We start from the raw sequence: 16,759 nt of genomic DNA on the forward strand, positions 1-16,759 counted from the left end.
AGAACACCACTTTTACCTGTAATGCACCTTCACTTTTACCTGTAATACACCTCACTTTTACCTATAATACCACCTTCACTTTTACTTGTATAATAATACATACAATCTTCACTTTTACTTGTTTGTAAAGAACTTGTTTGTAAAGAACACCCACACACTTTAGTAATAATTTTATACACCTCTCCATTTATACACTTTAAATTAAAAAGATTTCACTTAAAATACTCGTATTTTTTTTTTCTCTGGCAAAAAATCTGAATTTTCGTTACTTTATTTTTTTATTGAGAAACCAAGAAATAAAAAAATTTATACAGAAAAAAAAATAAAAAAAAAATGAAAATAAAAAAAATAAAAAAGAGAAAAATAAGTGGCAAAAAGCAAAATTAAAATTGGCAAAACGATAAAAAAATTGGCAAATCTGAATAAAAAAAAGAACAAGATATAAAAAAAAATTGGCAAAAAAATCTGAATATAAAAAACGTAATTAAGAATTGGCAAAATTTCGAAGAAACAAAAAAAAAAATTGGCAAATTAATTAAAGAACTAAAATTGGCAAAATCTGAATAAAATGTGAACAAAAAAAATTGGCAAAATCTGAATTAAAAAAAGGAACAAAAAAAAAATTGGCAAAATCTGAAAACTAAAATTGGCAAAATCTGAATATGACAAACAAAAAAAAGTGGCAAAATCTGAATATAAAGGAACAATTCGTAAAATTCGAAAATTCGTAAAAGATAATTCGTGAAATTAATGCGAAATTGGCGAATGGCGGTACTAGTAGAGTTAATTGTAAATTATTTAAAAAAAATAAAATTTTTTTTTCATAAATTTACAAATGATGATGGATGAATTGGATTTTTTTTTTTTGAAAAATATTAATTAAATAAAATAGAAATCACAAACACAAACAAAAAAATTTCGATAGTTACTAAACGAATAAAAAATTGAGGAAAATCACAAACACAAACAAAAAAAATTTCGAGTTTTGGAAAATATGTAAAAAAAAAAAGTTTTTTTTTTTGGCGGTATGATAAAATGCTATATGTTAACTAAATTTTTGGTGTAATTATTATTAGGCATAATTATGATTAATTATAAGTAAATAATCAAAGGGCGGAATTTTAAAGCTTAAATTTTTGAGTTGTTGTTATTTGAAATTCGAGTGTTGTTATGTCAAATAATTTTTTTTAAAAAAGTTGTTTCGGAAGTCTTAACTTCACAAATCGTGAGAACGAAACAAAAGAAAAGAATAGAATAGATGTTCCAAGGAAAAAATACACAAACAACAACCCACCCACAAGAAAATGAAAAACTGTTCGTACTTAAAAACAAAGTAGCCAATACAAGAAAAAAATGGAAAAACCCATGCTGCAAAAAATCAAAGAAACCTAGCTCCGTGTGCCAATTCGAATCTTCGTTAGAGAATACGATTGCACCGTATGCTGGGCTTTATAACTTCATCATATCAAAAGAAAATGATATATATATATAAGGGATAAAATATATAAAAAAAAATATAATAATATATAATAAAAATGTTCTGTTATTTTCTTTCAATAGTTAGGCGTTGGCCCATTAGCAGTGACCTGCGGTTGATTACATCCTTAGGAATCGAATAAGTTGACAGTGACCAGCTTCAATAATCTCTAAGATTCCTTGGAGTGTGTCTTTCCACCTGTTTAAAGTGAGGATATATTGGTTTAAAGTAAAAAGCAGCCCCATAACCTTGTGCGTAAGTGTGAAAGAGTCCCTTTTCAAAGGAAATCATCCTGTCCTTCTTTGTTCGGTTTTGACGACAATGAAGTGAGGTAGTGTGTTGTAGCTTCAAAAGCTGAAAGCTGATGAAGGGGTATGTTTTTCATTAAAAAGTGTATATTCGAATAATGTATAATAAAATTTTTGATGCAAAGATATATTGCGATGATTGTTGTTGAATGGAAGAGTTATTTGCAAAGAGAAAATAATCGTGGCATGTACGAAGAAATTATACGAAAAAAATTTCGAAGTTATTTGCAAACGCAAATCGTTGCGATTGACAAAAGACGGAAAAAGACTTTCGAGTTTTAAAATATTACAAACACAAACATTTTTTTTTTAAAAAGGGGATAATAGTGGTAAAATAAAAGTTGAGTGGTAGGTATTCAATACCTTTTTTTGTGGTAAAAAACGTAAAATAGAATCGAAGAAATTTTTTTTTGAAAAAAAAACTACACGAGTAGAAGTGCGATGGAATACATTATAGTACAAAGTTCATGAAAACCAAAAAAAAACATCCTAATAAAATAAATTGTTCATTATAACCCAATATAATAATATATAATATAAAAGAAAAAAAAATAAAAAATAAAAAAAGAAAAGAAAAAGAAATTAAAACTCAAAAAAAAATTAATTTTTTTGAAATTTTTATCGAAAAAAGAAGTGGGAAATCAAGGTCTTAAGTACCTTTTTGGTTGAAAGGAAATCCCTATGACTGGTCATCTCTTTTCCTTTCTAACCTTCTTTGTGGAAGAAATGTTTAGAAAACGGTACTGTTCCATAACATGGAACCGCACCAGCTTACAACATCTTTAACATTGGATGCAATGTTTACACAACGTTCCACAACTCCTGATTCAGCAGTTTCAGAATCGCCGAATGCCACGTGGGAGGTCACATGCTTCTGATTGACAAAACTATTTTTAGAATAGGCCGACATCTTTTTGGCTGATGTGGCTGTGTATGAGGAAGGTGGCGTGGGTGATCTGCGATTCGGAGATCGAGGAGATGCGGACGGGGATCGTCTTGGAATTGATTTAACCAATGGTGGAAGTGGTGGCATTACAAATTCATCATCATCGTCATCATTGGAATTTCCATCTAACCATGCACCATCTTCACCGAATAACCGGAGTTTACCAGTTGATTTGACTTGTTCTTTTGCCCAAGCAAATATTTGATCATATTTTTCAACATTTTTACCACATGATAAATCTTCTTCCATTTTTGTGAAAAATGGATTGCTCATTCTACGTCTTTGTGGTGGTGGTTGTGGTATTGAAATAGGACGGATGGTATAATGAGTAGGGGTATAATGAACTTGTTCAAGGTTTCGGCTAAATCTAATAGATTTCTTTTTTTGTTTTGGTTCAATAGGAACGGTATGTCGACGTTTTGGGTAAGGTTTTTCGTGAGTCAAAACTTCACAAGCGTAAGAAATGAGGTCTTTTAAAGGGTCATGTTCTACAGGTTTCTTTAAAGCTGGTTTAATTGTTGGAGAAGTGGAATATGGTGATAAACTAGGTGAAGGAGGACAACCAGTATCTGGTGGAGTTCCAACCAAGGTTTTGTCATCATCATCTTCCATGAATGGATCATTATCTGGTTGATAAAGAGGTCCGTACAACCAAAGGATATCGCATTCCTTTTGCCTATTGACAAAAAAAAAAAAAAAAAAAAATTTTTTTTAGTAATGTTTCATTCATATATTTCATCATATATTCTGAAAAAAGAAAAAATGAAGGCGGTGATATTATTTGTTATTGTGTGACCATTTTTTTTTTTTGAAGTTCTATAAACAAGAAAGAAATGAGGGGAAATAACAATAACAACAATAACAAAAATAAAAAAAAAATAATAAATAATAATAATTTATAATTATAGTAATTATAATTAAAATTATAATTATAGAAAATAATTTAAAAAAGTTAATTTTTGAATGAGTGAATATCCGTAAAAGTCCGTAAAACCAAAAAAAGTAATCAAGTAATGATCCTCCCGAAACAAAAAAATCTAATCATTCATCTTATCGAAAAGAAGAAGGATGACAAACAACAATGCAATATAATGTAAAATAATGTTCCCCATAATCAAATAAAGGATGCGGATGCAATTCATGTTTCCATATAAGGGTTGATTCCTTCATAACCAATTAATTTTTTGCCGTGTACTACGCCTCTTATTATTCTTCACATCCCCATTTCTACCCCTCAAAATTTTTTTGGGGTGAAAGGCTAAAATAAAGTTGGTCACACAGATAACCAGTACCACCCCCCCCTTAAAAAAAAAAAAAAAATTTCTACCAAAAATAGAGCAAAAAGGAAAAAAAAAAAATTTCCTTCCTTCTTTCTTTCTTAAATTAAAACTTACCATTTTAATGTCTTTGGAGAGACAAGTTTGTTTCCTTTACCAACACAACCAACTGATGGACCCATACGTCTCCATAAAGCGTTCTTCATACGAATTAAACGCTTCTCTTCTGCGCGTAAAGCAGATTCGTCTTTTTGTTGTTTGAGTTGTTTGCTAATGTTTCCAATATTTCCTAAAGTAGCAATATTGTCATTTCTTCCACGGTGAGAACGTTGGGATTGTTGTGCTTGTAGAGCAGCTTTTTGAGATAGTTGTTTGGAATGTGAAGAACTTTTTCTTAATCTTCTTTGACCTTTTTGTTCGCGTTCTTCACGTAATTTTTCTTGAACAATATCAAGTTGTTTGCAAATCTCTTTATAAGAAGAGATAACATCAGTATCGGTCCATTTATGAGTTTGACCGAGATAATCAACAGATTGAGTGGCAGAATAAGTTACTGATGGTTGTTCCATTTTTGTTATTTTGTTTTTAAAAAATTAGATTTTTATACAAGAAAGTTTTTTTTAAAAGTGTTCGTAAAATAAAAAAAATTTTTTTTTTATAAAAATTATTTACAAAATTATAAAATTTTTTTTTTCGCGAATCGAATTGTTTTTTATGTTTTAAATCAAAACACTTTCTAAGTGAATCTCGTTTTTGTTGTTTGTTGTTCTCTCGAAAAATATTATTATTATTAAATTATATTAAAACTTCATTAAAAAAAAAAGAAGTTTTTTATCGAATATTGTTTTTTTCTTCAAAGTTGAGAACTGAATCAAAAAAAATCTAGCGGTTTCTTACTTTTTATATATAAAATTTTTTTTTTTTTTAGATATATATATATAAAAATATATATCACATAAAAAAGGAACTAATGAAAATTTTTTGTATTAAAGGAGTTTTTAAAAAAAATTTGAAAGGAGAAGTTTAATAACTTCAAAACTTTCAAAAAAAAAAATTAAAATGAAAAATATAAAATAAAATTCGTCAAAGCAGAAAAAAAAAAGGAAATTTTTTTTTTCGTTGTTAAAAAATATTTGGGTTAAACGCCAAAGAGGGTTATTTTATATTAAAAAAAATTTTTTTTTTCCCTCTGATCTTCTGTGTTTTCTAACTAGGTAGTAATAAAAAAAAAAAAAAAATATAATATAAAATAAAAAAAATTTTTTTTTTTATTTATTTATTTATTTATTTATTTACCAAAGTTTCTAATCTTAATTAAAATTTTTTTTTTTTAATATATATAAAAAATTTTTTTTTTTAAAGTTGGTTGCAAGTTTTTTTTTTTAAAGTTAGGCTTTCCCTTATAATATATATAATGTAACGTAAACGTAAATGAAAAAAAAAAAATTTTTTTTTATACAATAAAGTTTTTTTTTTTATATGTCTATATAATATTATACATATAATAATAATAATAATAATAATAAATAATAATAATAATAATAATAATAAATTTTTTTTTTTTTTATTTTTTTCTTTCTTAAAACAAATACAAATATTAAAGTAGGTTTTATAAGAAAATTATTTAAACCATAAATAGTTTAAGAGGTAAAGTCGATTATTGTTTATCAGTTATTACGTACTATATAATTTCATTCTAAACTCATATTAGTATCAATAGTTAAGTTTCATAAATCATTTATATGCACCTTTTAATTTTAAATGCGCGGGGATGTGTTGAATTTTATTAAGTAAAAGTGGGGGAATAATGATGGAAACTGCCGATAGTTAGTGGTTGGATAGAAATAATAAATTGACTATTTTTGAAAAGAATGATCTTAATTTCTACAAAATCTTTTTTATGACTCATAATAGTATATATTATACATAATATAATATATAATATATATTTTTGGGGAAGAAAAAAAGGGATACTGATTAATGTTGTTTAATGTTGTGATGTTGATGATGTTGTTGTTTTTTGTTGTCGGTGTACCAGCCAACCAAACGGTGCGACAAAGAGTGGTGTTACGTTTATTTTACGATTCTTCGTGGGAAATATAGGAAATATAAGTTTAGTTTAGTTTTACACGTCTAGGAAAGTATATAACGCCAAAAAAAGAATTTATTCTTGAATTTCCCAGATTATAATAATAATAATATATTTTTTTTTTCTGAGACGCGAAAAAAAAATAAAATATAAACAAATCTTTTTTTCTTTGATGATAAATTTGTTAACTTGTTAACACCTCTTTTTTTCTTTGTTCCTCTTTTTTTTTTTTTTTTTTATCTTTTAAAATAAATAAAAATAATCCTGTAGGAGAAAAGATAAACAAACATTCCATAAATGAAAAATTATATTTTAATATAATATATATCTATATAAGTAATTATAAAATAAAATAAAATTTTGATGTTCTTAAATGCAAAGTAATAAACCAATATTTGTGGCTAGACGCGAAAAAAAAAATCACTTTTCGTTATTTACGTCATTGTTGCGAAAAAAAAAAAATTTTTATTTTTATTTTTATTATTGTAAAAAAAAAGAGTTGGTTAAGTTTTTTTTTTTTTTTTTTTTTGTTTACATCTTCTTGCGCATATTTTTCAAATACCAGCCCAATGCCGATGCCGGTGGTTGCCTGATTAGTGGTCACCTGAAACGGTTAAATTTGATTTCTTTTTTATGCCTGATTGACATTGACATTTCATGATTATTAATTGGTTAAAAAAATTGAAAATAATTTTTTTAAATTAACTAAAATAATTAAAAAAAAAAAATAATAATTACTAATAAACTAACTAAAATAATTAACTTAAATAACTAAAACTAACTAAAATAATTGAAATGATTTAAGTGTACAGTTTAATTTTTTTTACTCATACTAAAAAAACTAGTATTATATAATAATAATTAGTGACTTTTTTAAAACTTTTTTAACTTTTTTAAACTTTTAAAACCATTTTTTCAAAAATTGTTGAAAAAAAGATAAAAATAATTGTTGAATGAAAACTTTAGAGGAAAACAAGAAAACCTCCTCCCCGAAAGGAAAGTAACCCTTACCCTCAAACAATATACTTGAATCCTTTCCCCTTTCTTTGTTATAATAATAATACTTTTTTTCATTTCATCATAAATCGTCACTCCGATCTTCTCAATTATGCTATGTACATATAGTACGTCATTTTTGTACACAACAACAAAACAAATATCAAATATTGACACTACAGGAGAAAAAAAAATCATTTTAAAAATAAAAATCTGATAAAAAGGTAATAGTCGAAAACTTAAATTAAAAATAAAATAAAATGATAATAATAATAATAATAGTAAAAACAAACCTAATCGAATATGAAAGTGGGGAAAAAATTACTACCAAACTAAAAAAGCAAATATTATGCATAAAAATAAAAAGATGATAAAAAAAAATTTTTTTTTTTTATTATTCAATTATGGATTAGTTAAAATAAAATAAGTTCATTAAAAAGCAAGATAATAATTGTATGTTGTGTTGGACAAAATAAGTTACAAGTATAACTTTTTTGTACTCAATCTCACTAAATAAGAAAGTGAATTGAATAATAAACTAGAAAAAAATGAGGGGGATTTATTCATTTATGTGATTGACATATTTAATATAAATTAGTTATAATGGTTTGTGAGATATTTGATATTTTTGTCAATCTATTGATACTATATAATTTCGGAGACTTTTTTTTTAATAATATAATGGATTACGTAGAAGAATTATATAAGCAAGAATTATCACATACCTTTCATTGTTCGGAAATTTTGTTGGTAATAATATATAAATATTCAGTAATTATAGTAATTATGGTAATTATGGTAATGTAATTATGTGATTGGTGATATTTATATACTGACTGTATACTAATACTTCATTAGATTCATTAGGTGATATAATAAATCTTTCTTAATCTTTTATCTTTTAATTTTTCTCCATCAGTAATTGATATGTCACATATTACATACAGTACTACTGTACGTACTGTTACTAATAAAACTTTTATGTATATATATCTAAAAACTTTCTAGGTTCATTAGGTTCATTAGGTGATATTATAAATTATAAATTATAAAATTATAAATCTTTCTTAATCTTATCTTTTAATCTTTCTTTTAATCTTTCTTCATCAGTAATTGATACGTCATACTACTACTGTGCGTACTGTACGTCCACATATTAAAACGCGTATAAATAGTATAAATACAAACGCGTTAATGATCCTGATAAGAAACCTGACAGTATCGAGAATGCGTATACTATAATTCTCTCAATTCTCTCACTCCTTTTACTCCCCAAAAAACCCCCTTAAAAACAAAATAACAAAATAATAAAAAAAAAAAAACTCATTTTTTGATCTAAAATATTAAATTGGTTTTATTGAATTGCTCGCACTCACGCTATCCTTACATATTCGTACATGAATAAATTTTTTTTTGGCGTTGTTATCGTTGTTATATTATAAACATTATTATAAATATTATAAACATTATTAAAAATATATAAATCATTATAAACATTTAAAAATCTTTTTTTTTTTTTTGCCACATTACCGGTTAAAGAAAAAAAATTATAAGTTTGAAGTTCGTAAATATTTACTTGCGAATGGGCCACCTCAAACTAATCTTTAAATGAATATGTATAAGGATTAAGATGGTCATGATGGTCATGGTGGGAGAAAAATGAAAAATTTTGAAAAATTTGAAACAAGAACAGGTTAAGGAAAATGAGGTTTATATATATCAAAAAAAAATTTTCACAGATTAGGAAATCCCCTTCTCAAGTCATAGGACCTTCAAAGGCCATCCTGAATAGAACAATAGTTAAAAAGATCATGTACGACCATATGAGCATGTTTAAAATATTGATAACATAAAAAGGTACAATCATCTTTTATTATTCATTGTTTATTATTAAAAAAAAAAAAACCTGATTATTAACATGAAATTGAAGGAATGGAGATTACGATAGGTTTAAAATACATGTAAGTTTTTTTTAAATATTTTGAAAAAAAAAAAAAAAAATTTTTTTTTCCTTTGAAAAAAATTCGAGTTGTATAAAATTTTCTCACATTATGTAAAAGATATAAAAGAAAAAAAAAAAAATTATTATTTTTTGTTTATTATTGTAGATGAATTTCAGGTTTCAGATGTTACTCAAAAAAAAAAAATTAAAAATAATCTTCCTTCCTTTCCTCCAAATATAATTTTTATAAATGGGTTGCGTCAACGATAATCATCGTTGCTCTTCACTTGTTTCGGGATACCATTTTTTTTTCCCACAGGAAACGCAATAACTGAGTTTAGGAATTCAAATTGTCATTTTTTGACAGCTTAAAAGATAGAAGATAAAAAGGAAAAAAAAAAAAAAATAATAATCTAACGATAAGATCATTTAGTAAATGCGGTTATGCGGTTTTTTTTTTAGAGCAGTTTTAGTTGGTAATTATTTTATTCTGGGTCAGTTCTGAGTCAAAACAATTTCTTTAATTGGGAACACTAAAAAATGCAATGTATAATTTCTGTACCGGGTGCTTTGAGATTGCATGCAGTTTAATAAATTTCATTGAAGGAAATTATTTTCATAATAATTACAGTCCAGTTGATAATGATGACGAATTAAATGCGCCAATTTACTTTTTGATTTCCTTATTGGATCTGACCATTCATTGCTAAAATTTTTTTTCGAACACTTTTTGGGGGATTAGAATATTAAAGAAGATTAGATCGACATTTAAAAAAACTGCGGTATTTGTTAACCCGTTTTAAAACCTGTTTTCTTTCGATTACATTGCGGTATTCATAAGTGAATCACATTTTTATCTTGTGCGAAATACTGTAACCCTCTGTATGTTATAAGCCATTATTAATTATAACTGCAATATTTTCCTGATATGCTTTGCAGAATTATCAATCATTATTGACACTTTTTAATAACTCTTTAATTCTTTCCTTTTCCTTTTTCCTTGTTTTCTTGTTTCCATTATAGGAACAACGAAAATTGTTAATTGTTTAATATTTCACGTAAAGGAAAAAAAAAAATTTTAAAAAAAAACCTGTTTTTTTTTTGATAACATTTACCACGAGTTCATCAAAATCTAGATCTAACAGTGCGTGTCGTAAAATTTATTTTTTTGACGCGCTAAAAAAAAAAGAAATCTTTTTTCCGGTTTAATAATTAATAATACTACCGAATTATACTACCGAATTATACAGTATTTTTTTTTTTTTAATGTATACAATTTTAAACTTGAATGTATACAGTTTTAACTTGAAATGCACAAAAAAGAAAAAAAAAGAAAAAAAAAAAAAAAAGATTTTAGATTGATAATTAAGAGGAAGTCACAAGGTAATGTCACGATGTGACTCAAATATCAAATATTATACAATTATAATATTGTACAAATTATTATTATTATAATATAACAATATTTATTAAATTAATAAGTTCAAATAATATAATAATATAATAATATATTTGGTGAAATTGGTGAAACCTTTCTTTCAAAACCTTTCAAATTTTAATTACTAAACCAAAAAAAGTATCTGTCAAAAAAAATTCTATTCGATGTGAAATGTGAGACAGCTTTTTTTTTTTTAAAATTTTTGCAATTCCGAACTATTTTGAACCTTTTTTTTTTTTAACAAGTTAAAAAGTTATATATGTTATATATATGATATGACAATAATAATATTATTATTATTACTAATATGTAATATACTATATTATATAAATAAAATATGTACACATTTATATATGAGTGTATGTATTACTTACGATATTTAGTACATAAAAAAAAACCGAAAAAAAAAACTAAAATCATTTTTTTTTTTGGTAGATTTTAAAAGTAAGTTGGACAAAATTATGAGGACAAATATGAGGACAAATATGAGGACAAATATAAAAAACCTTAATCTGCAACTCTGCATATAAACTTTAATAAACAAGAAAAATTTCTTGTTACGCCCTAAATACATAATTATTTTACAGGTAATATTACCTGTATTTAACCTATTATATAATTTATTTAAAGTTATTTTTGAAAGTGACAACAACATTTTGGAAAACTTTTTTTAGTAATATTTATTCTTTTTTTTTTTTTTTAACGAAATTCTACGAATATATCATTTTTTTTTTTTTTATAACATCAGCATCTTTCGGTTAATTTCCTTAATCAATGAAATAAATATAAACATCCTATTTAAGAGATTCTTTTTATTCCAGATAAAGAACAATTTGCTTTTTTCGAACAATTTTTATATACAAAATTTCGCCAATCAAAAATTTCGGCAACTCCGGTATATTATTATTATTATATAAACAACAAACATATATATATGTATATATATATATATATCATATCATATATATATATCACATATACAACATATATATGTACATATTAATATATATTAAGTTATTTTAAAATTCCGATTTTTTCAATCGAAAAAATTTTCTTATTTTTAAGGTTTTCAATTAATACAATTTTAATCTCTTACAACTATTTTGGTTAATTGGCGTCATTAAAAAAGTTTTTAAGTGAGGCGCTATAACTGATAATAAAAAAAAAAAAAACTCCTCCTAAACAAAAAATCTTTTTTTCTTGTTATTCCTATTTTTTTTTCTTTTTGATAATAAATGAGTATAAAAAAATTCTGATAACCAAACATTACCAAATATAGTAAAATTCAAGAATAAATAATTGAGCAGCTGAACAATAAATAAATAACAAAAGGGTTTTTTTTTTTGTTTACAAGTTTTTTTTTTTCTTACAGGAGAAACATTTTTTTTTTTTTTTTTTTGGTTGACTTTTTCTTTATAATGACGATGGTTTTTTTTTTAACCTTAGCAGCAGCTCCTTGCTTTTTTATTTATCATTACCTAGCATACAAATACCAACAAAAAGAGTAAAAAAAAATAATATTCCACCTTCAGCCAAGCAAATTTTTTGTTTACTTCTTTTTGACAATGAGAAAAAATTTAGAGAATTTCATACCCCCATCAAAAAAAAAAAAAAAAATCAAAATAAACATTAAATAGAAAATAGAATAAAATAGAAAATAGAATGAGAATATAATGGATATTTTTTTTTTTATTTATATAATATTATATATATATATATATTACATTTATATATTTTTTTTATTTTGTTTCGGTTTCGTTCATTTTTTAATTCGTTCATTATTTTTAAAGTTTTATTTAGGAACATTTTTGGAATTTCTTGTTTATCAAACGCCGACAAGTATTATTATTGATTTTGAGAAATTCTTTGGAAAGAAAAAAAAAAAAAGGTTTTTTTTTTATTTTTTTTTTAGATGATGATAAAATTATTTATTTATTATTTTAATTAAAAATAAAAAAAAAAAAATTCTATGAATAATTGAACAATGAATGATCTATTTCTAATGAAATCTAGTTTTCAAAAATAACTTTTCACTTTTCTTTTTTTTTTTAACAATGGATGTCCCTGCTTTTTTCATGTCGGTTTCTTTGTAAAAAAAAAAAATTGCGTTTTTGATGTGAATTTTATCGTGAATAATAAAACAACCTCCTTAATAAACAACCTTAATGACAACCTTAATAATAACCTCAATAATGACCATAATGACCATAATAAACACAATAATAAGCCCGCGTTAAAGAGAATAATTATCCAAAATTGGACCCATTTTTTTTTTGAAAGGCGAAACGTTTCCTAAGAGGAATTGTTATTATTATTATTATTATTTATTATTAACATCATCTCATCAACTCTGATTGGAACACGCAACACGCACAGCTGCGTATTTGATTGTAAGGCTGCTAGGATTATCATTAAACATATTTATTGATCCGAACTTTACAAATTAAGAAAAAAAAGGTGAGAAAATTTGAAACATTGAACCACCTTTTTCTTTTTTAATGTAAACTTATCCAGGTGACCACCGTATTATTTGTTAACTTTGCCTAATCAGGTGATGCGTACAATGTTCAGGTGATTTATATGTTTATTCGTTTCCTTTTTAAATGATCGTTCCTGAGTCCTGAGTCAACCCTGAGTTCCTGAGTCACAGTTTTTATATTAATCCTATTTTTTTTTTTCGCGGGCAATTTTACACTTAATCATTTATTTTAAACACATATAACACAAGGAGGAATTTCTATTTATTTAAAGATTGTCAATATCAAGTATCAACATAAAACCGGTGTTCACCGTTCAACCGCGTAATTTTCTTCTTTGTGTAAATTTTATTCATTTTCGCGAATTTAGCTTCATTGATTACAATATAGTATTATTTTTTTTTTGTTCGTTATTTCTTTACGCGACTTGCAATTTGTTTACAAATAAACTTTCGTGTCGTTTGGCTGAAAAGCCTGAAACAAAAGAAAAAGAATAATAAAAAGTAGATCCTAATTATTTGGGGCGACTACATTTATTTTAAGTTTAAGCCGTGATCTATTTATTTTTTTTTATTTTATTTTTTTTATTATTACCCTTTTTATCCTTTTTATCCTTTTTACCCTTCTTTCCTTCCTTCTCCCCCCCACCCCTCAATTTTTTAATATATATGGTAATTATTATTATTAATTCTTACTTATAAACTTTTTATTATTATTTTTTATTTGGGGTTCGCTTGTTTATTATTATTTATTTGATACTCAATTTACTCAATTTAATAAATATTATTTGGAAATTCCGGACCTTTTTGGGGGTGCATATTGAATGGATGAATGTTGTTCGATAATGTAATGTATGTACTATATGTACTGTATGTACTGTATATATATGTATGTATGTTACTTAGATAACCTTGTTACCTGATTCGAAAATTAAAAATGTAAGGTAATAATTTGTTTGAATAAATATAATTCGGAATTTTGAATGCAAATTTGATAAAAATGATCACATAGCATGATCACGAGGTCAACAGGTCATTTATTTGAACAAACACAAAAGGTTTATCATTAGATTAAATAAAGTAAAAAAAAAAGATCGTACGTTTAATTGAGTTTTGTCATCTTTATTACCTTTGTAATTTATTAATTACCTTATTATTATTAATCTAACTGTTATTTTTATTACAAATACTTTTTTTTCTCTTTTGAAACTAGGAACCAAGTTCGGAACATCGATCGAATAATCTAGAAAAGATAAATATTATATTGTTACTATTATTACTATTATTACTATTATTATTATTATTATTATTATTCCTGTTTTAATATTAAATACAGGTAAAATGTAATGTTATGTGTGTAATCATATCTTATATATATCAAGTACTAAATATGTATTATACGTATTCTTCTAATTTCTTTTTTTGTAAAATTTATTATTTGCATCAAAAAAAGCTCACGAGGTAATTTTGTACAATATGTCACCAAGTGAAACCACTCACCAAATTTGTTTCCTTCTCATTAAAACATTCCAAAAAGGATCTCCGATTTGATTATAAGTTTACTCAATTACCGTAATAATTCCGTAATTTTGTCATTTTTTTTTGTAATTTGATAAGATTGTAAACTATTTTGTAATCATGTCAAAACAATTTATTTTAATAAAAAAACTGTGAATTGTGGATCTTTTTTCTCGGTTGTTATTCTTTGGGTACATGTCACAAAAAAAAAATAAAAATAAAAATAAAAAAAAAAAAAAAAAAAAAAAAAGAGGAAAAACAATAAACAATTAAAAAAAAAAAACTCCCCAAATTTTTTGTATTATCATAAAAATAAAAATGTTATGTTACAAGTTTGAATTGTATACCTAGTCGGTAATATCCCCCAGTCGGTCTTTCTTATTTCCCCACTGAACAAAAAATAAAAATAAAAAAAAAAAAAGGTTTCTGAAACAAAAAAAGAAAATCCTATTAAAGTTATCCAAAACTTTTTTTTTTAAAGTTTTTTTTATATATATTTTATTTGCCCCAAAAAAAGCTTAGAATATGTCACAAGCAGATCAAAAAGCTTCAACATATTTCATCCGAAACATAACATAAACATACAATACATACATACATTACATACATCATATACATCATCATCATTTTTATCAGATTTAACCGTCCAATCTATTAAGGGAAATCGAAACTTTAAAAAAAAAACAATTTTTTAATATTTTTTTTTTTTTTGAGTGACCCAACATCATTTTTTAACTCGGGTACACTTATTTTTTACTTTTTTATTCGTTTGGGCGCGGTAAAATTTTTTTACTCTTTTTGTGGGGTATTATTTTTTATGTAGTACATGTAGTACTCATTTTTTCAAAATAAAAAGTTTATTTATTTATTTATTTATTTATTTAATTATTATTATTATTTTTTTTTTTTATTATCTATACTTGGTTTTATAAAAGAGAATGAATGATTCTTTTTTTTCTTTTTTTCTTTTATATATATAAAGTTTCTAATTTACGTTATTTGGTAATTTGAGTTCAATGTATGTAATGTAATAATGTATGTTAATGCTATGCACAAAGCGGTAATTACAAATTATTTAATTACATCACGAGACTTTGTGTTGCCGTGTTTGCCGTACGCGTTGCATAAATTAAAAAAAGGTTTTTTTCTTTCTTTTTTTCTTTTTTCCATCCCTCTTACCTTTTCTTTTATTATTGTGATTCATTACTATTATTATTATTATTATTATTATTATTATTATTATTATTATTTTAAATCATTCGACAAATCAATCAACCAATTAGACCTTCTATTTGATAAATGAAATGATTTTGACTTTCTTTTTTTTTAATGGTTAAAAACTATGGTTTAAACTCAAAAAGAAAATCTAATGAAGAAAAAAATCTAAAAAAAGAAAAAATCATTTTGTCATAAATCTTCCGTTATTAACCATTAAAATTTTTTTTTTTATTTTTCGCGCCCGAAAAAAATATTAAATATACAATAATCATTCATTGTTGATCCTTTAGAGAGAAGAGATAAGTGAGAGTTTTGAGAGCCAATTTGGCGTAACTTAAATCTTAAAAATCTTGGCGAAAAAAAATAATACATTTTTTTTTTTTTTTTACTTAGTAATAATAAAAAACCTAGATTTTTGTATGTGGCGCAATTTATCTTTTTTATTTCATTGGTTTAAGTTAATATAATTATTTGTAAAAGAAAAGTTTTATTATTGTAATAAAAAAAAAAGTTTATGTATTATTGTAAAAAATGGTTCCTTTTTTTTTTGAGTGAAGTTTTAACTTACTCTCGGTATCCGGTAGTTCGTTTTTGTTTTTTTTTTTTTATTTGTGATCATTGTGTGATTTGTGATTTGTTGATTTGTTGATTTTTGTTAAACCATTCTATCATTCCATTTCATTCTATTAACTATAAATATTATTATATTATAAATTTATTATAAAGATCATTTATTTTATTTTATTATATTATTATATTTATTTCAAGTTATTCAGTTATTATATTATATTATTCAGTTATTATATTATATTATTCAGTTATATTATATTATAATATTATCAAGTTTATATTATTATAAATAATATTATTATTATATTACATTATTATTACATTATATATATATATTTATAATTACATACATGCAGAGGAAATATATAATATATATATATATGTGTGTTTATGTAACATATAATCTTGTATAATTTCCTTTTATATATTTCTTTTTAATTTTTTTTTTCTTCCTTCTTTTTTCTTCCTTTTTTTTTTTACAGTAAATATTTTTCCTCTTTTTTT

The 16,759-nt window shown here is 24.3% G+C and overlaps 2 protein-coding genes across 2 annotated transcripts; both read right to left on the minus strand.

The window, feature by feature from the left end:
• Positions 1-240: 240 nt before the first annotated feature.
• On the minus strand, positions 241-4,577 carry OCT59_009537 (uncharacterized protein; the record flags this gene model as incomplete). The annotated part of the gene is made up of 2 exons (XM_066133645.1): positions 241-3,407; positions 4,126-4,577. 2 exons carry the CDS (start codon positions 4,575-4,577, stop codon positions 2,516-2,518), a joined length of 1,344 nt encoding a protein of 447 aa, XP_066000067.1. The 3' UTR covers positions 241-2,515.
• Positions 4,578-14,094: 9,517 nt separating this feature from the next.
• On the minus strand, positions 14,095-15,306 carry OCT59_009538 (uncharacterized protein; the record flags this gene model as incomplete). The annotated part of the gene is made up of 2 exons (XM_066133646.1): positions 14,095-14,192; positions 15,294-15,306. 2 exons carry the CDS (start codon positions 15,304-15,306, stop codon positions 14,095-14,097), a joined length of 111 nt encoding a protein of 36 aa, XP_066000068.1.
• Between the last annotated feature and the right edge of the window lie 1,453 nt (positions 15,307-16,759).

This window comes from Rhizophagus irregularis, chromosome 17, assembly GCF_026210795.1.
Source record: "Rhizophagus irregularis chromosome 17, complete sequence".
NCBI lineage: Eukaryota > Fungi > Glomeromycota > Glomeromycetes > Glomerales > Glomeraceae > Rhizophagus > Rhizophagus irregularis.